The 20543-nt window shown below is 40.7% G+C and overlaps 1 protein-coding gene and 1 long non-coding RNA gene across 5 annotated transcripts in view; one reads left to right on the top strand and one right to left on the bottom strand.

Annotated features, from left to right (window-relative positions):
• The window catches only part of eif4g1a (eukaryotic translation initiation factor 4 gamma, 1a), a 96915-nt gene extending 92555 nt beyond the window's left edge, over positions 1–4360 (top strand). For all 4 annotated transcript variants that reach the window (XM_073041216.1, XM_073041217.1, XM_073041219.1 and 1 more), the window contains 4 exons: positions 1492–1635; positions 1956–2037; positions 2141–2284; positions 3364–4360. In XM_073041216.1, coding sequence (XP_072897317.1) covers positions 1492–1635; positions 1956–2037; positions 2141–2284; positions 3364–3545 — 552 coding nt within the window. In that variant the 3' untranslated portion in view covers positions 3546–4360. The remainder of the gene's footprint in view (positions 1–1491; positions 1636–1955; positions 2038–2140; positions 2285–3363) is intronic.
• A 6218-nt stretch (positions 4361–10578) lies between these two features.
• Positions 10579–20543, bottom strand: part of LOC140725580 (uncharacterized) — a 52564-nt gene continuing 42599 nt past the window's right edge. The window contains exons 3-4 of the long non-coding RNA XR_012098377.1: positions 13120–13349; positions 10579–11576 (exon numbers count right to left, since the gene is read on the bottom strand). This is a non-coding gene — a long non-coding RNA (uncharacterized lncRNA). The remainder of the gene's footprint in view (positions 11577–13119; positions 13350–20543) is intronic.

Raw genomic sequence — 20543 nt, 5'->3', positions numbered from 1 at the left:
CACACTGAAAGCAACCTGAGTCCGTTGAACCTCCGAGCCGACGACCATCCCCTCCGGCACAGCTTCTCCGAGCACCATCCTCTGCCGAGCGTATTAAGACGGCCCTGCCAACGGCCATCATCAACGCGACCCTGAGGACTGGGGACCTGTTCTTCCCAGCAGAGTCCCGGATCTCACAGCGGCAGCAGCAACGATGAAGGTCTTCCTGGAATTTCTCGATGTTTCTCCGTGCTTCCACGTCCGTTTTCAATTAATTATAATTGCGCACGGCACCCCACTTCACAAATAACAGATAATCAGTTCCGGAGTGGCCGCTGCAAGCTGCGTCGCGCTGCCATCTTGGATCATTAAATGTCTGTAATGGTGGGAAGAGAGACCCCGATGATATTCTCAGCTGACCTCACTACCTGCTGCAGGGTCTTGCGATCTGAGATGGTGGAGTTTCCGAACCGGGCAGTGATGCAGCTGCTCAGGATGCTCTCAATACAACCTCTGTAGAATGTGGTGAGGATGGGTGGGTGTGGGAGATGGACTTTTCTCAGCCTTTGCAGAAAGTAGAGATGCTGCTGGGCTTTCTTTGCTATGGAGCTGGTGTTGAGGGACCAGGTGAGATTCTCCCGTCAGATGAACCCCAAGAAATTTGGTGCTCTTAACGATCTCTACCGAGGAGCTGTCGATGTTCAGCGGAGAGTGGTCGTTGAGTGCCCTCCTGAAGTCAACAACCATCTCTTTTGTTCACATTCGGAGCCAGGTTGTTGGCTCTGCACCAGTCCGTTAGCCGCTGCACCCCCTCTCTTTATGCTGACTCGTTGTTCTTCCAGATGAGACCCACCACGGTCGTGTCATCGGCAAACTTGATGATATGGTTTGAGCTGTGTGTTGCAGCACAGTAGTGGGTCAGCAGAGTGAACAGCAATGGACTGAGCACTCAGCCCTGGGGGGCCCTATGCTCAGTGTGATGTTGTTGGAGATACTGCTCCCGATCCGGACTGACTGAGGACTCCCAGTCAGGAAGTCTAGGATCCAGTTGCAGAGGGAGGTATTCAGGCCCAGTAGGCTCACTTTCCAATCAGTTTCTGAGGAATGATTGTGTTGAATGCTGAACTAAAGTATGAACAGCATTTGAACGTATGTGTCTTTTTTGTCCATGTGGGTTAGGGCCAGGTGGAGGGTGATGGCAATGGCGTCTGTTGAACGGTTGGGACGGTACGCGAACTACAGGCGGTTCAGTGAGGGGGGGCAGCAGGGTCTTGATTGTGACAACTGGTATTGTGACAATAAATTGATCCCCTTGTTATAACTTCCCGCTGAGAATTGATAATGGTCTAACTGGTTCTTCCCTGTTCTTTAAAAAGTTTTGGTGTTTCTCAATCTATTAGGTCTTCTCCAGAAACTGAGGAAGGTAATGAATGCATACAGTTGATATACCAGCTGCAGGCAAATCAAATAACAAGAATTAAAATGGCTAATTTTAATTTGATCTGCTTACAGAAAGTAGAATTTACTCTGGGAAATGAATCTTGTCATGAGGGAACACCAAGCAAAATGGAAATGTCCTTTGATGAACTCTGTGAACAGTTTGATAAACTGATTAAGGAGAAAGCTGAGAACCAAAGAATATTTGACTGGATTGAAGTAAGCTTACTTCAGTATCTTAATTTTAAGTTTTATTCTGCCGGGGTGGGGAAGAAAATCCATTTTATATGAGTGAATGGTTTAAAAATCGGGTATCATAAGCTTATTACTTGGCTGCCTGTACTATGCACAGGTTTCTAAGTGGAATTAGTGACCTGTAAGTTGCATATTGAGTCAAACTGAAAGTTAGTGTTGCATATTTTGGAGGTTGAGGGTGTAGTTATCTTTAGTCTCAGAAGTGTGGAGTATCTAATCATGTAATGTAGTAAATATAATGTAAATAGTGTATGTCATTAACTCCAAGTAAAACTCTGTTCTAGGCCAATCTAGATGAAAAGCAATTGATTTCTCCATTCTTCATCAGAGCATTAATGAAGTCTATATGCCATTCGGCTGTTGTATGTAAGTATACTTTTGTATTTTTTTTTAATCTTTAAACTCATATACAGTAAAATATCCACTGTAATTTGTTAATCCCTTTCCCTTCCTTTCTTGCCCATTTTAGTTGAAAACCCTGTTCGTGTAGATACAGACATCATCCAAAATAGAGTCAAGGTCCTGACAAAATATCTGAATTCTGATCCCCAGCGTGAGCTACAGGCACTATATGCCCTCCAGGCCTTAATGGCCATATTAGAACAACCAGCAAGTAAGTACAATATTTGCTGCTTTTGAATAGACCTCCAGAGTTTCTGTCATCTGAGGACAGACCTTAAAACAAATGTGTACCCTTCTATCCTGATGGTTTATTGGCATCTGGATGGTATTTGGAAAACCAAGTATCAAACTCGTATATTTTCTCTATGACACAGATGCTCATTAGGTTATTCTGATACTGCAGCACAACATGAAATCCACGAAAAAAATAACTGGGCTCATGGGTCTTAATTCATTCCATGCTATTAAAGCTTAGGTCTTTGCTAACCAAAATAGTTCAGATTGCTCAATGCCATAAATCTGCTTTAGCAATTGCAGGAGTGAGGTTACTTGCTCCTTGTAGTGATTGATGTCACAGGTCCTATTTGAGTGATTGCTGCAAATGGATAGGAGTAATATGTTGTTTCCATCACTTCTCCCAACTCCCATGAAATTTTGCATTTCATTTTAAAAAAAAATTATTTTCACTTTTGTGTATCACTTGAAAAGAAATTTGCAGTCACAAATAAAAAGCCCATAAATACTCAATTTTTATGTTAGAAAATGGCTATTTTATTCACTGGATGTTTTTTTTAAAAAAGGTTTTTCCATGACCTTGTGTTCAGTTTTTAATCTGACTTCTGAAATAATATTTTCTTTCTTTTGACTCATAATCTGAGGATGCCACATAATTGTTAAAAAGCTGATCTTAATATTCACAGTAAACATAATGTGCAATGCAAATATATGGTCATGTATGTTGCACTTGTCGCCCATATCTGCAGTTGGAAGTTCTAACCAAGTCCTCGTCTGAGTAATTGCATTTCTTCCAGAGCCAAACCACTCCATCGATTACCATAAATATGTCATTCATATGCTGGTAGTATTGAGCAAATTGTTGTGACTTAAGTGAAATACTGAGCTTGGTCTGCACAGTGCAGCCTAGCACAAACCCATCTGATGTACTTGGGGTACTGCCATCTCTGGTCAGTAAGATCAGGCAGAATAGTGATTAAGTTTGAATGTGGTAATTTACAGGTATTCCTTTGGGTACTTTGAAAGCTGTACACTTATTTTCTATTTTCTTTGCAGATTTACTAAGGACATTTTTTGATGTTTTGTATGATGAGGATGTTATATCTGAAGAAGCCTTTTACAAATGGGAGTCCAGTAAAGACCCAGCAGAACAACAAGGAAAAGGAGTAGCTTTGAAATCTGTGACAGCTTTCTTCACTTGGTTAAGAGAAGCTGAAGAAGAATCAGAAGGCAATTAGAAGTAATTATTGACAGATATCAGTCATATGATGAATTGCATTAGACAGATGAGGACTGTCCTTTGAATTTTTGCACAATCAAGTGCTTGGTTCTGAGAACGTCTATTCAATAAACCCTTGGTACTGCAAGGTTTTATCTATTTTTTAACATCAACAGTTCATGTCTAACAAATATAACAATTTAGAAAAAAAATAGGGCTATTGAGATGGTCCTCAAAATTAGGTGGTTGTCATGGGCATAGGAAAGTGGCGGGAATTTTTGATTTTTAAAATAGAATGGTGGATACCTTGGTGTTAAATCACCAACGATGCAAACAAATTTGGGAATCCCAGGATATATCAACTTGGCTTCCCTATGCTAGATTTTTTTGAAGGGTAGGGTACACAGGCCATTGGACTCCTGTTCTTATGCCTATGAGTTGTATAAAAAGCCTTGAACAAGCCTGTAGTGGATTTTAAAAATCAGTAAGAAAAGTTTAACAGTTTAATTAGACAAAAAGTAAAACAGTACAGTTCCTAGATGATTCTACTTAATGTAGAACAGTTTTAGGACAGTTCTGTAAATAAATGTTTTGCAATATTGCTAATGTAATGCCATGTTATTTCTGCTGTCTTTGATAAAGTGCAGCAGTGTCTCTTGTATTTATAGAATTCCTGAGTTCATAAGGTGCTTGTAATTATCAACAAGAATGAATCCTTCATTGATTACAGTTTAAATGAATGTGTAAATACTTTTGCTTTATTAAGTATTTAATTAAAAATTAATGCCTCTTTTCACACCCGAAACTGGAAAATAAAGAACATATTGCAAAGTCTCCTACTCTTGTTTGTAGCAGGATAATTTTCTCACAGCAGAAGCCTTCAGAAAAATTGTGATTGGTTTCAAATTCACCTTTGGCAAAATGATGTTTTGGCTTTATAAAGCTATGAAATAATGATGCAGATATTTTCCTTTGCATATTAGTAATGGAATGTGTTGATCTGAGAGGATTATAAAAGATTGCTCATATATTAACATTTTGCTTGAGCTGAAGCTAGGGGAAAGATGCTGGAATTTATATAGTCAAGTCATTTATTGATATTAGAGCAAGGAGCCTCAGTGGAAGAAAATAACTATCTGCACTGATTACCGTAGATTCCGGACTACAGAGCGCACCTGATTAAAAGCCGCTGGCTCTAATTTTAGAAATAAAATCATTTTTTTTATTATACAGGCCGCTTCGGATTTTAGGCCGCACCGAATTTCAGGCGGAACGGATTTTCGGCGCACTGGATTTCCGGCGGACCGGATTTTCGGTGCACTGGATTTCCGGCGGACCGGATTTTCGGCGCACCGAATTTTCGGCCGCTTGTAATATGAGATATTTACACAGAAAGATATTACACGTGTTGGGCTTCAAATTCTGCCCTGTGTTCGTTTTGGAAGAGAGACAACCAACACCGGATTACAGTGCAGCGTGGCTTTATTGCAGAACGCGTTTTGCCTTCCCCTTACATTCTGCTCTTATTTATACTCCTTTTTCCCCCAAACCAAACCCTCGCTACACATATTTGGTAAGGCTAAACTTTGTTATACCTACCGGTATTTGGTAACATCGGACACTTGTGTCCTTATTGGCCCGATACCATTCACACACGAGTTTTACTGTTTTTTTGTTTACTGAATCGCTAGTAGTTTCGGTGCAGCGGAATCCTCAGTTTCGCTCCCTCCCTCCCTTGTACTGCTGTCTAATATCACGTGAGCCATTCCTGACCTGAAGCGGCAGTCCCAAATTAAATCTCCACCGTCTCACCATCGATTCATGTATGCCAAGATTACGCGCAGCAGCTCGATTTCCTTGTTCAACCGCCAGATTGATTGCCTTTAACTTAAAAGCTGCATCATATGCTTTTCTTCGAGTGTTTTCCATGTTGATGAGGGTGAGTACAAATGGCTGATTTACAATAATTTGTGAAGTGCGCTTGATTTATCGTACAATTTCATTGGACCTCTGTGAACTACTCATCAATTTTATTGGTTTACTGTTACGAGGCAAAATGTTTTGGCGGCATGGGAAAAAACTTTCTATTAGCCGCACCTTATTATAAGCCGCTATGTTCAATGCTGTTCAAAGCATGGGAAAAAAGTAGCGGCTTATAATCCGACATCTACGGTACTTTTTGTTTCTCTGATCATTATAGTAGCTGTATTGAACCTAGTTGTTGGCAAGAAATGCTTGCACTATAAGTCGGCTGAGCATTTCATTTAAATTACTCCTGATCATGAAGTCTGGAAAGGCAAATTACCTTCTAATGTGTATGCTATTAACTGTATTCTTAAATCCCTTCGAAATGAAAATATTGCCCAGAAATCTCGTTATATCAAGAGTTCAAAGTCTTGCCCAATGGTCCTCTTAACTGTGGAAGTCCTAGAAGAGCAATGGCCCGTTTTGCTTGTGAATTTTAAATGGGGATAGTTCAATGCTTGTGTGATTGAATTTACATGAGAAAATCTTGGTTTTTCATCCTCATTTTCTATCTTATGCTCTTTGCAGTGGCCTCAGCTGTTTAAGGCTTAGTGTTCCAGTAGGAAACAATAAATCTAATAAATATAACTTCTTATTCAGGACAGCTGAATCTATTTGCTTGATATTCACACTATATTTTGGTTGCTTCATTTGTTGCTTTCATCTCAATTCAAATGACAATACTGAATATCTTTTAACGTTTCTCACTTGTGTTCTAAATTAGTCTCATTAGTGAACATTAATATAATTGTATATGCAGTTACATATTAAATGGTGAAATCTTAACCAGAAGGGAATTGTGTAACTCAAAATATAAACGGAGGATTTTCTCTGGCAAGGCATATGACAAGGTCGAGGCAGGCTGGTTCATTGGATCCAGAATGATGGGAGCAGAAAGCAGTGGAAAGGTACTTTCTTGACCAGTGATGTACCACAGGGATCTATGCAGAGACCCTTGTTTGTTAATAGTATACTGTATATTAACAACTTGGGATGTCAATGTGGTAAGTTTGTGGATGACAGGTTGGTGGTGATAGCGATGGCAAGGTTGTGTAAGGATATAGATTAGATGGAAAGTTGGGTTGAGCATTGACAGATAAAACTTAATCCTAGCATTACAACGTTATGCAATTTGGGGAGCCAAATATGGGGTTAAGACTGAGACAGTAAGTCAAAGCCAAGTTTATTGTTATATGCACAAGTATGTGTAATGGCAGATGCAAAGAAAAGCTTGCTTCAGCAACACAGCAAGTAGCAAGAAAAACAAACTTCACAGAAGTGCCAGTTGGTTCAAGAACAAAAGGTTGAAGGGAATCATTTCATATAACTTGGTGGTTTAGGAATTGAGGCTTCTGTACCTTCTGCCCAATGGTAGCTGTCAAATGACAGTGTGCTGTAAGAATGGTCGTGCACAAAGGAACGTTGATGAGCAGAGACCTTGGGGCCAGTTCTATTAAAGTGGTAACACTGATTGGTGAAGAAGACGTTTGCCTTCATGGATCAGAGCACAGAATATGAGTTGGAGGAAGGTTGTGATTGCACTGCGAGATGTGCAGAGGAGATTCTCAAGGACGTTGCCTGGATTGACCATAAGACATAGGAGCAGTATTAAGCCATTCAGCCCACCGAGTCTGCTCCACCTTTCCATCATGGCTGATCCCAGATCCCACTCAACTCCATACACCTGCCTTCTCGCCATATTCTTTGATGCCCTGACTGATCAGGAAATGATCAACTTCTGCCTTGAATATACACACAGACGTGGCCTCCACTGCAGTCTGTGGCAGAGTATTCCACAGATTTGGTACTGTCTGACCAAAAAAAAATTACTCCTTATGTTCCAAAGGGTTGCCCCCTCAACTTTGAGGTTGGGCCCTCTAGTTTTTGATACCCCCACCTTAGTAAACAGCTACCCTATCGTCCTTTCAGCATTTGGTAAGTTTCAATGGGGCCTCTCCACCTCCCCCTCCCCCCCCGCATTTTTCTAAATTCCAATGAATGCCGGCCCAAAGCTGCCAAACACTTCTCATATGTTAACCCCGGAATCATCATCATGAACCTCACCTGGATTCTCTCCAATGACAGAATGCTCTAGTTTTGGAGAGAGTAAGATTTGTTTTCACTGAATCTATAAGGTGTGACCTGCTGGGAATATTAAAAAAGTGTACACTCAGTTGCCACTTTATTAGGCTTATTAATGCAAATATTTTATTGGCCAATTGTGGCAGCATCCCAATGCGTAAAAACATGCTGACATTGTCTAGAGGTTCAGTTGTTAAGACCTAACATCAGAAAGGGGAAGAACGTAACCCAAGTGACTTTGACCGTGGAAGGATTGTTGATGCCAGTTTGGGGTGGTTTAAGCTCTCAGAAAACTGCTGATCTGGATTTTCACGCAAGCAGGACTTTACAACCCTTTTTACACAATGGACCCCTACCGTTAACCCGAAGGGCCTGTGGGACCCTAGGTTGGGAACCCCTGCTCTAGAGTTGTGCGAGAAGCATCCAGTGAGCGGCAGTTCTGTGGGCAAAAATGCCTTGTTAATGAGAGAGATCAGAGGAGAATGAACAGCAACTGATAACCACATTGCAACAGTAATCTGCACAGCACATTGACGTGGATAGTCCACAGCAGCTGAAGACCAAGACAATTTGATACAGGAGGCACCTAATAAAGTGGCCACTGAGAGTAAGAGGTATTATTAGGGTAGGTAGAATCTTTTCACCAAGGTAGGGCTATTTAAAGCATGAGGGTATGGGTTTAAGGTGAAAGGAGGTTTTCTTCCACAATCAGATATCTGGAAAACAGCCAAATGAAGTGGTGGAGTTGGGTACAATTACTACATTTAAGGGACATTTAGACAAGCCATTAAATAGGCAAGGCATATTGCATACAGGCAAATGGATTAATGTAGAAAGAAGGTAAAGAGGTCAACATGGACGTGTTGTTTCTGTGCTGAACAACTCAATGACTCTGGAACAGCAGCTTCATGATTAATTCATTAGATTTTTTGACAATTTAGGTTCTGATGGACTGCTCTACCCATTTTAAATGTGAGAATTACTGTTATCTATTTTTCAGTAAACCAAAAATTTGATTAATCCATATCCTGTGTCCATTGTTACCTACCTCAGCAACTTCGTTTTTCCTTCTCCCTGCCATTGGTCAAAGTTTTTCTTTATCTTTGCATTGACTTTCTCATTGCTGGTGATTTCAGCTGGCACCCTTCATTCTATTGCATTTGCTGAGCTGCTGCCTGTAAAGGACTCCTTATTTATTGATCAATTGTAATAAAAACCCACCCTTAGCCTCTTCCAACCACCCATATCTGTCACTAGAAAGAGCTCCTAGAGTCACAAAGTAATGCACCAAGGAAACAGGCCTGTTGGCCCAGTTTATCTATGCCAACCAAGGTGCCCACCTAAGCAAGAACCATTTGCCTGAATTTGGGCCATATCCCTCGGATTTTTGTTTTCCCCTATATGTGTTCTTAGTCAAATATATTTTAAATATTGGTGTTGTACCTACCTAAACTACTACTACTGGCAGCCTGTTCCATATAGACACTGTCCTTTGAAGATATCTTTTGGGTCTCTTAAATCTTTCTACCTCTTAAACCTCTGCTTCTAGTTTTTGGTTCCCTTTTCCAGTGGGTGGGAGGGAGCAAGTGTTCACCTTTATAAAATCACCCACTACCTCCACATTCCAATAAATAAAGTCCCAGAATGCCCAAGGTCTCCCTATTAATCAGGCCCTGGAGGCCTGGGAACATCCTCATAAATCATTATTCACTTTTGCCATCTTAATGACATCAGGGTGATTAAAACTGGAGTACAGTGCAGCCTCATTTATATCTTGTACAATTGCAATATAACATCACAACTCCTAAAGTCAATGCTTTTACTAATGTAGGCTGCTTGTCTAATGCCTTTTCACCACCATTCTGTCTATTTGTGACACCACTTTCAGCAAACCATGTACTTGTACTCCAAGGTCATCCTGTTCCACAATATTTTCGGGGCCCTACTATTCCCTGTATAAGTTCTAACCAGGTTTGTCTTCCCAAAATGCAACACCTTGTACTTATCTGAACTGAAAGCCCTTGTCACTCTTCAGTTTACTTACCTAGCTGGTCAGGATCCTGCACATTTCTTGATAACTTATTTCACTTTAACACCTATTTTAGTATCAAGTGCAAACTTATTAATCATACTCTGAATTCTTCAACATTACTGTTTTAAATCCAGTGGGTCTTCATTCATTACTTACACATTTCTTAGTACCCATCTTTGATGTTATTGTTGTACGCTTAATGAAATTAAACACTGCTTGCTCCCTGAATCTAGTAAACAACTGGTTCATCTATCCTTTGCTGAATCTGTTGGAGCAGATCTGGAATTAATGAGCCGAGCCTTTAAAAGCATAAGCCTTAACCAAAATTGCTTACAACTTCTATGACTTGAGGATCCTGGTTAACTTTACCATCCTCTGGCAACTTCACTACCAACCATTTAAAGTATTCTCTCCTCTTCACCTGTTCCCCTGATTCTAACCCAGAAAAATTGCACGGTCTTTTTTGGAGAGATTGAAACTTGCCCAATTGCCTTGTACATCGTTAACCTTTGCTTCTAATAAAACGTCATTATGACAAAGGTATAAATAACCCCTACCCGTGACAGTCAAGTTTCCCCATGAGCTGCTTCTTGCTCCCCAATCCACCTTGTTAAAGAAAAAAGATCAACATAGTACATAACCAACTGACTCCAAACTACCCCGCCCCCCCATTAATCTTTCTTGAGGCCATTGATCATGCTGCCATGCAAATGTCTCCTGCAAAATAACATTTGATTTTGATGCTAATTGGGACTTTGTCTCCTGTCATTCCAGTCCGGTGTAATTCTCTGCGATGTTTTATCATTCTTCATCTATCTCGATTTCTGCTATCTTTCACATAATCTAACTCAACAGTGAATCTTTGTTGGTGCTACTTTTCCTTCTTGCTGTTCTCCACTTCTGCCATGCTGTCAATGTTTGGCATTTAAACTAACAAGCACCAGTACAATTCAGACATAGTTACAGTTACTAGATTGTTTTCAATTTTGGCTTTTTTTTCTCTCCAGTAATTGCTAAGCCTGGCATCACTGTCATTAAACACTGCTAGAATTACTGCAGCCTAGCTGTAATTTTTTTCCTCTTCTCTTTTGTTATAATTAGGTTATTGTATGCTATTGACCAGTATAATCTCCATCCTTTAGGTTTGTTCCAAAAATCCAAGGTGCAGCTAATATTTTGGATGCACTTGAATTGAATTTACTTTATTTCTTACATCCTGCATATTACTCAAGGAGTAAAAAATCTTTGTTACATTTTTGTCTGAATGCAATTTATAGTAATTTGTATTAAATAGTATGTACAAGATAGTCAATATAGCATAGAAATACAATTGTATCAGTGTGAATTAATCAGTCTGATGGCCTGCTGAAAGAAGCTGTCCTGGAGCCTGGTACCAGTTCCCAGATGGTAGCAGCTGGAACAGTTTTCGGTTGGGATGACTCGGGGCCCCCAAAGATCCTTTGGGCCCTTTTTACGCACCTGTCTCTGTAAATGTCCTAAATAGTGGGAAGTTCACATCTACAGATGAGCTGGGCTGTCTGCACCACACTCTGCAGAGTCCTGCGAATGAGGTAAGTACAGTTCTCATACCAAGCAGTGATGCAGCCAGTCAAGATTCTCTCAATTGTGCCCCTGTAGAAAGTCCTTAGGATTTGGGGACTCATGCCAAACTTCTTCAACCGTTTTGTGCTTTTTTTCACCACACATACCACGTTAGATCCTTGGTGATGTTTACGCCAAGGAACTTAGAACTGTTCACCTTTTCAACCTCAGATCCATCAATAGGATGGGATAGGATAGGATCAACTGTCTTCATTCCTCCTGTAGTCCACAACCAGTTCCTTTGTGTTGGCAACACTGAGGGAGAAGTTGTTTTCTTGACACCACTGTGTCAGGGTGATTTCTTCTTCTCTGTAGGCAACAGATTAGCAAGTCAGTCAGTCTTTCTGATTGAATTATTACTTACAGCCAATTGCATTTTTAAGTAGTTGTATTTCCCATCAAATTGTTCAACTGAGTGCTTGTTTCCCAGTTGCAAGTTATGAATCATTTCCTCATTGATGAATAGTTCTCTACTTTTCTGTCACTGGATGCATTTGAACAATTTAACTATTCTTATCCACAGTTATCCAATCCCATCACATTTATTTTCAGCTTTGCTACATAATGCATTTATCCAAATTTGAGTGATTGCCATGTCTGATAAAATAAATCTTCAAAGTGTTTAATCATTTGATTGCATAGAAAGACACTCACAGGTGCCTTCCTGCCCTGAGTTTTACATGCTCAATTGTAATAAATCTTGCAATTCTTTTTCCACTTAATGAATTGTTTTGAAAATTGAGGCCTAACTTCTCATACTAATGAATATGCAGAACTAGGTTTTTCCATTGCAATAAGTTTTTAATCTTTAAACGACTGTTTAATGTTAATAATAACTTGTGCTGAAGAACTCCGGATTTCTGCCTGTATCTGTAAGTTTTAAGAATGCATTCAAAGCAAGGCATAGTGCCTAACTGAGCCTGTATTATTGAATTTAGGTAATCTGAATGGCTATATTGCCTAAATCTGATTTCATCTAGAAATGTAAATATAAATGAAAAATTTGTAGTCTTTGATAATGGGTAACTAAAATTTTAAAGTGTGTCAAGAGACTGAATTTTCCTGCTGTCAATTTACAGTACTTTGATAAACTCAGCTAAAAAGTTATTTTTTTTTGCCAATTAAGAGTAAACTATAGGAGGTTTAGTCTGGTTACATATTCCAATATAAAAAATGATACTATTTGCATGTCTCCAACCAGTTGTTTTGGCTTCAGCTGAAAATTTAATCATACTTACATATTTCAGTCAGATACAAAAAAAAACATTTTAACATGACGTACAGTATCTTAAAATATTTTGAACAAACTACACCAAAATTTAAAGAAAACACTGTGTCTCTGAGATCTTGTATGCCAGTCACTTTAGTTCCCATCTTACTCCCACTCTGACCTATTCATCTTGGCATACTGTGGTTTACAAGACTAAAATGGTTGAATGGTTCTATTTAATATCAGAGAATGTATACAGTGTACAACCTGAAATTCTTACTCTTCACAAACATCCACGGTACAGAAGAAAATCGCAGGGAATGAATGACAGAAAAACGTCAGAACTCCAAAGCCCCCTCTCACCCCCACCACACTCACAAGCAGCAGCAAAGTGTCAACCCTCCCCCTGCCCCACTTATTCCAGCAGGAAGCATCAACCCCCACCACCCACCAAGCAGGCAACAGCAAAAACCCCCAGAGACCATGATCTAGGTCCATCAAAAACTACCATCCATAACCCAGCACTTAAACATACCACAGTCTGCAGCCATGCTTTATTTGAGCTCACCTGACTGAAGAGCCAGCAGACTCTCTTCCCCACCCCCATCAAGAGAGAGCAATTGCTCGAGTGCAGAACCTCACCTGCTGTATCCATGTTCCAATCTGCGAAGCTTCAGCTGGTGACACAAGTGAGGATTTGGGCCCACAGAAGCCGCCTAAGGCCACGCCCCAAAGACTCATGTCTTCCAGGCTGCTGCTGGTGATATCAGAAATGGCAGACAGGTGAACAGCAGGAGCTGGAACCTACCGCCATGAAGAACCACAGTTTGAGTGCAGCTGCAGATCACAGACTCTGACAGGACCCCAGCCACCTTGAAAAGGAATAAAGAGACTATTAAGAGAGGAGTTCAAGCTGTTTTGCAGATGAGCTCAAAGAAGTCACCATCTTAGCTCCTTGCCCCGATACTGAATTCTCCAACTTTGACTAGTTCATTTTAACACAGATTTTCTTTAAATTGTATTGTCTGGTCTGCCAGGCATATGCCACATCCTCATCAATTACTCAGGGTCTCAATGTGTTGGTGACTGTCCCCTTTAAGCACTTTAGATGCCCTTTCAGAGATTTTTTTTCTATATTTCGCTTCCTCGTAGTCTCTCTTATTGAATCTAACCCATTGCTCTCATTGCCAGTTCTATACCAAGTGTCCAGGACTCAAACTATTGGCCATTTCCTTCCATGATTGCCAACTGACCTGTTGACTGAAACATTTTGTTTTGTTGCGCAAGTTTGTCTTTAATAGTTCTCAGTGCACTCAGAACTCTTGCTCTGCACATGAAACTTATTTTAATTGTCAAATTTGACCACAAATTAATTTGCCTTGATTAATGCACTGTTATTTCTTAGAAAATGTAGATGTTGTAAATGTTTGAAATCACCATATCATTGCTTAAAGTCTGAGTAAATCTGATAGGTTATTTTGTAAAATTTGGATCTTCCAACCTGTGAAAATTTCCCAGTATGAGAACAAAAAGTCATTGTTTCCGGTCTATACTTCTGAGATATTTTTGACCCCATAATCCAGGGTAAGGACCTTTTTTTTGAGTGTGGTGTCCTTTTCATGAAAACGAGTTGAAACATTCTGCAATTTTTCTGAGAAGGCTCGTTCTTGAATTAAATGTAGTCTTTTTAGTACTGTAGAAACGTAACTGGTCTTGCAAGTGCTCTGCTGAACTCAAAAACAAGTTCTAACTTTTGATTACTCTTGGTAAACTCCTGGTAGAACTAAGATGTCTGGGTTTGTCTCTTGAGGCCCCTAAAATTAAACACTATCTTAATAATATTTTGTGGGCCTGGAGAGTGAGTAAATGTAAAACAGGTGAGAAATAGTTCAGGCAATTCATTAATGGCAATTAATATGTGTTGAGTACATTGGAAGTACTCAAATACATGATTGTAGATTGGATAAACAGACTTGTACTCTGCATCAACTACCATGAATTCTTTTGTTAAACATTGCTTACCATTTTTTTCCTAATTGGTAATATAACCGTATTTGTAGCTGGTGAGTGTGACCAAAAGGTTTCAGTAGTAGATTTCCATATCTCCTCTCTATCCTTCAGTCTCAACCTGAAATGCCTTCTATCGATTTCGCTCCACAGATGCTGTCTGACCCATTGAGTTCCTCCTGCAGTTTTGTGCTATGTCCAGATTCCTGCATCCACAATCTCTAGTTAGCTTGTTTCTTTCTAGAGAATCAGTAAAATATTGGAAACTATCTGCAAGTTAGGCAGTGTGTGGAATGAAAAATAGCTAATGTTCAATGTCAATAATCATTTCAATCCTGTTTGACATTGCTGCTCACATTTTAAAATGAGGTAATGGATGGGCGATTCTCAATTTTGCACAAAGTAATGATTACAGCAAAATAACATATCTATACTCGATTAGCAGAATGCAGATTAGAAAGCAATTTACAGTGAACTTATTTACATAGTGAAATGTTGAAGTCAATCTGTCTGCCTCCAGAAACTCCACAATCACAATCAGGTTTGATATCACTAGTATACATTGTGAAATACGTTGTCTTACAGCAGCAGTACAAATAATAAAAATACTATAAATTGCAGTAAGAAAGAAATATGTAAATAGTGCAAAAATAGCAAAAAAATGGAAAAAATACTGAGGTGGTGTAGATGGGTTCATTGTCCATTCAGAAGTCTGATGTTGGAGGGGAAGAACCAGTTCCTAAAATATTAAGCTTATGTCTTCAGGCTCCTGTACCTCCTGCTTGATGGTAGCAATGAGAAGAGGGCATGTCCTGGGTGATGGGGGTCCTTAATGATGGATGCCCCATGTTAGTGGCATCACCTTTTGAAGAACCCCTCAGTGCCGGGGAGCCTAGTGCACGTGGTGGGGTAGCTGGGTTTGCAACTTCATGCAGCTTTTTCCGATCCTGTACAGTGGCCTTTCCATGTCAGACAGCGACACAGCCAGTTAGAATGCTCTCCAAGGTACATCTGTGAACATTTGTGAGCATCTCTGGTGACATATAGATTCTGCTCAAACTTCTAATTAAATATAGTTGGTGTCGTGCCTTTTTTGTAATTGCTTCAGTATGTTGGGCCCAGGATAGATCTTGAGAGGTGTAAATACCAAGGAATTTGAAACGGCTTAACCTTTTCACTGCTGATCTCTCAACGAGGACTGGTCAGTGTTCCCTCAGCCTCCCCTTCCTGAAGTCCACAATCAATTCCTTGATCTTACTGACATTGTGTGCAAGATTGTTGTTGCAACTCTATTCAACCAGCTGATCTATGTCACTTATATGCACTTCCTTATCACCGCCTGAAGTTCTGCCAACAATAGTTGTGTCGTTGGCAAATTTATAGACCTGTGCCTAGTGGGTGGGTGTAGATGGAGTAAGCAGTTGGATAAGCATGAATCCCTGAGGTTTTTCAGTGTTATTTGCCAGCAAAGAGTAGATGTTATTTCTGATCTGTGCTGACTGGTCTCCTGATGGATCCATTGCAGAGGGTGTTAATGTAAGATGTACACGTTGTTATATGAATCCTGCAATCAACATGTCAGCTTTGCAGCCTTCAACTTGGGCACCATGGTGGCGTAGTGGTCAGTGCGACACTATTGCAGCTTAGGGCATTGGAGTTTAATTCCGGCGTGTTCTGTAAGAAAATTTGAACGTTCTTCCCGTGTGTCCATCAGTTTCCTTCAGTTGCTCTGGTTTCCTCCTACCTTCCAAAGACCTACCAGTTAGTAGGTTAATTGGTCATTATAAATTGTCCTGTGATTTGGCTGGGGTTAAATAGATGGGGAATGAGGCAGTGCAGCTCATTGGGCTGGAAGGGCCTCTTCTGTTCTGTATCTCACCATAAAAACAGATAAATACATTTCTGTGTGCCTTGTAACCTCTTGATAATAGACTCTGGCATTTCCCCCAATTACCAATGTCAGGATGACAAACATTTAGTTCATATTTTCATTGTCCCTCCCCCTTAAATATGAAATACATTTGCTACTTTCCAGTTTCTGAGAACTCTTCCAACACTTACAGACCACCAGCACTTCTACAATTTCCATGGCCATATTTTTCAAATCTTTGGAGTGCTGGTTATCAGGTCCTGGTATTTATTCACTGTCAGTCCTGTGAACATCTCCAGTACTAGCTTTAATATGGTTCAATCAGCCCTTTGTTCACTCCAGATCAGTTATTCTTTATGGAACGTTCAGAGTTTCTTCAGTAATGACTTGTGGAATGTTTAATTTTCCTATTCCCCAATAAAATTGAAACACTTTGGTTTTCTCTGCTTCTTAAGTCTAGGGAAGATTATCTCCGAACCCGCCAAATGTGTGAGATTGAGACGCGAGCCCCCCACCCCCTGTTTGTGTGGATGCTGTGTAATTCACTACCCTGTTACAAATTAATGCCACAAAACAACAGACAACACACTGCATATGATTAAAGGGATTATATTTATGAATCTTAACTAGAGGGTTAGTAAAGAATAACAAAAAGAAAAGGGCCCATTCTAATTAAGCAGTCTTAATTAAGTGCACAAAGTGGAGCTCATCTTGAACTTATCCATGTGACAGCACAGACCACCTTCCGAACGTCGCTCGCAGTCCATCTCGAACAAATGGATTGTATGCAGTTCTCCCCAGTGTCTTCTCTCTTGAACAACTGCCCCAAGTCCAACCTTATTGTCCCTCATCAAAAAAACCTCCCACTAATTGTTTGGCACACATTCAACATCATCCCTTATCTTCTACGATAACCCAAACAGGCTGAAAATGAAATACCTACAGCATAACAGCAAAGATGTGAACCAGGTCATTACATAACTTTGCTGTGTCACTCAGAAAGAGTCATAGAGAAGTACAACACAGAAACAAGCCCTTCGGCCCATCTAGTCCATGCTGAAACCAATTAAACTGCCTACTCCCTTCGACCTCCACTGGGACCGTAGCCCTCCATACTCTTATTATCCAGGTACCTATCTGAACTTCTATTAAACATTGAAATCAAGCTCGCGTGGTCCACTTGTGTTGGCAGCTCATTCCACATTCTCACGATCTGCTGAGTGAAGAACTTACCTCTCATGTTCCCCTTAAACTTTTCACCTTTCACCCTTAACCCATGACCTCTGGTTGTAGTCCCACCAAACCTTAGTGGAAAAAGCCTGCTGGCATTCACCCCTCATAATTTTGTATATCTCTATCAAATCTCCTCTCAAGCTTCTGAAGAACAATGTCCTAACCTATTCAACCCTTCCTTATAACTCAATTCCTCCAAAACTGGCAACATCCTTGTAAATTTTCTCTGCACTCTTGTTTTCATCTTAACTGTAGGTGACCAAAACTGCACACAATACTCCAAATTAGGCCTCACCAAAGACTTATTCAACTTCAACATAACATCCCATCTTCTGCTTTCAATACATTGATTTATGAAGAATGAATGTGCCAAAAGCTTTATTTACGACCCCATCTACCTGTGATGCCACTTTCAATAAATTATGTACCACTATTCCCAAATCCCTTTGTTCTACTACACTCCTCAGTGCTCTGCCATTCACCGGGTAAGACCTACCCTGGCTGGTCCCACCGAAGTGCAAAACCTTGCACTTGTCTGCATTAAATTCCATCTGCCATTTTTCAGCCCATTTTTCCAGCTGATGCAGATCCCTCTGCAAGCCACGCTAGCCTTCCTCACTGTCCACAACACCCGCAATCTTGGAGTCATCCACAAATTTGCTGATCCAGTTAACCGTGTTATCATTCAGATCATTGATATAGATGACAAATAACAAAGGACCCAGCACCGATCGATCCCTGCAGCACACCACTAGTCATGGTTCTCCAATCAGAGAGTCAACCATCTACCACTCTGGCTTTTCCCACAAAGCCAATGTCTAATCCAGTTTACTACCTCATCCTGAATGCTGAGTGACTGAATCTTGTCAAATGCGTTACTAAAGCCCATGTAGACGACATCCACTGCCTTGCCTTGATCCACTTTTCTGGTAACTTCTAAAAACTCTATGATTGGTCAGACATGACCAACCGCCCATGAAGCTATGCTGACTATCCTTAATCAGACCATGTCTATCCTAATACTTATATATCCAGTCCCTTAGAAAACCTTCCAATAACTGTTCCACAATTGATGTCAGACTCACCGCCCTATAATTTCCTGGTTTCTGTTTAGAACCTTTTTAAAACAGCGGAACAACATTGACTATCCTCCAATCCTCTGGTACATCTCCTGTCGCTAAGGATGTTTTAAATATCTCTGCTAGGACCCCGGCAATTTCTGCACTTGCTTCCTGTAGGCTCCAAGGGAATACCTCATCAGGCCTGGGGATTTATTCACCCTGATTTGCCTCAGGTGAGCAAACACCTCCTCTGTAATCTGTACAGGGTCCATGAAATTGATGATGCTTTGCCTCACTTCGATAGACTCCGTATCAATCTCCTGAGTAAATACAGATGCAAAGAATGCAATTAAGACCCTCCTCATCTGTTTTGGCTCCACACATGGATTACCATTCTGCTCTTCCAGAGGACCAATTTTGTCCCTTGCAATCCTTTTGCTCATAACATATCTGTAGGATCCCCTGAAATTCTCCTTCACCTTGTCTGTAGAGCAACTTCATGCTGCCTTTTAGCCTTCCTGATTTCTTTTTTAAATGTTCTTTTGCGTTTCTTGTACCCCATAAGCAACTCATTTGTTCCTAATTGTCTATACCTGCACTTGCTTTTTTTCCTTTTAACCAGGGCCTCAATATCTCTTGAAAACTAAGGTCCCCCCTTGGACTCAGCCCGAAACGTCAACAGTGCTTCTCCTTATAGATGCTGCCTGGCCTGCTGTGTTCCACCAGCATTTTGTGTGTGTTGTCCCCTACTCTTGTTATCTTTACCTTTTATTCTGGCAGGTACATACAAGATTTGTACACACAGAATTTCATTTTTGAAGGCTTGCCATATACACCTTTGTCAGAAAACAGCCTGTCTCAATCCTCACTTGCCAGATCATTTCTGATACCATCCAAATTGGCCTTTCTCCAATTTTGAGTCTCAACCAGCGGAATAGACCTATCTCCTTGCATAGTTACTTTGAAAGTAATGGCAGGGCAGTCTCTGGATGCAAAGTGTTCCCCTGCACAAACTTCTGTCACCTGCCCTATCTCATTCCCAACTAACAGATCAAATACAGCATAGACTCTCTTCGGGACTTCTACGTACTCATGAAGGAAACTTTCCTGATCTCATCTGACAAACTCTTTCCCATCTCATCCTTTTACAGTCTGGGATCCCCAGTCACTATGTGGAAAGTTAAAATCACCTACTGGAACAAACTTAGGTTTCTTGCAATAATCTGTGATCTCTTCACCAAATTTGTTCCTCTAAATCCCCAGGACTGTTGGGTGGTCTGTTATATAGCCCCATTAATGTGGTCATACCTTTCTAATTTCTCAGTTCCACCCATAACACCTCACTAGTCAAGTTGTTGAGTATGACCTGACGGTGCACTGCTGTGACGTTTTCCCTGACTGGTAACACCACCCCTCTGTCATATCTAAAACAATGGTACCCTGGAATATCGAGCCGTCAGTCCTGCCCCTCCTGCGACCAAGTCCCACTAATGGCTACATCATAATTCCAGGTGTTGATCCATGCCCCGAGTTTATCTGCCTTCCCCACGACACTTCGTGCATTGAAATATCAGCAGCTGAGGACACCAATCACAGCATGCCTGCATTTTAAAATTTGTTAAGTCCAACATATGCTGGCTCAAAGGCCGGGTTACAACTGGTAACACACACAAAATGCTGGTGGAACGCAGCAGGCCAGGCAGCATCTACAGGGAGAAGCACTGTCGACGTTTCGGGCCGAGACCCTTCGTCGTGTTTGCGTTACAACTGGTATTGTGCTTTGAAGCCGGACTTCCTATAAAGTCCAGCAGGGGACTCTGTCTCGCTGGGATTTTCAACATTGTGTTTGGGAATTGGTTTGCCGACCTGCGTAGAAACGCTACTGATTTCAATTG

The sequence above is a fragment of the Hemitrygon akajei genome, chromosome 3, assembly GCF_048418815.1.
Source record: "Hemitrygon akajei chromosome 3, sHemAka1.3, whole genome shotgun sequence".
NCBI lineage: Eukaryota > Metazoa > Chordata > Chondrichthyes > Myliobatiformes > Dasyatidae > Hemitrygon > Hemitrygon akajei.
Note: the sequence above shows the minus strand (reverse complement) of the source record. Positions and strands in the feature narration are given on the sequence as shown.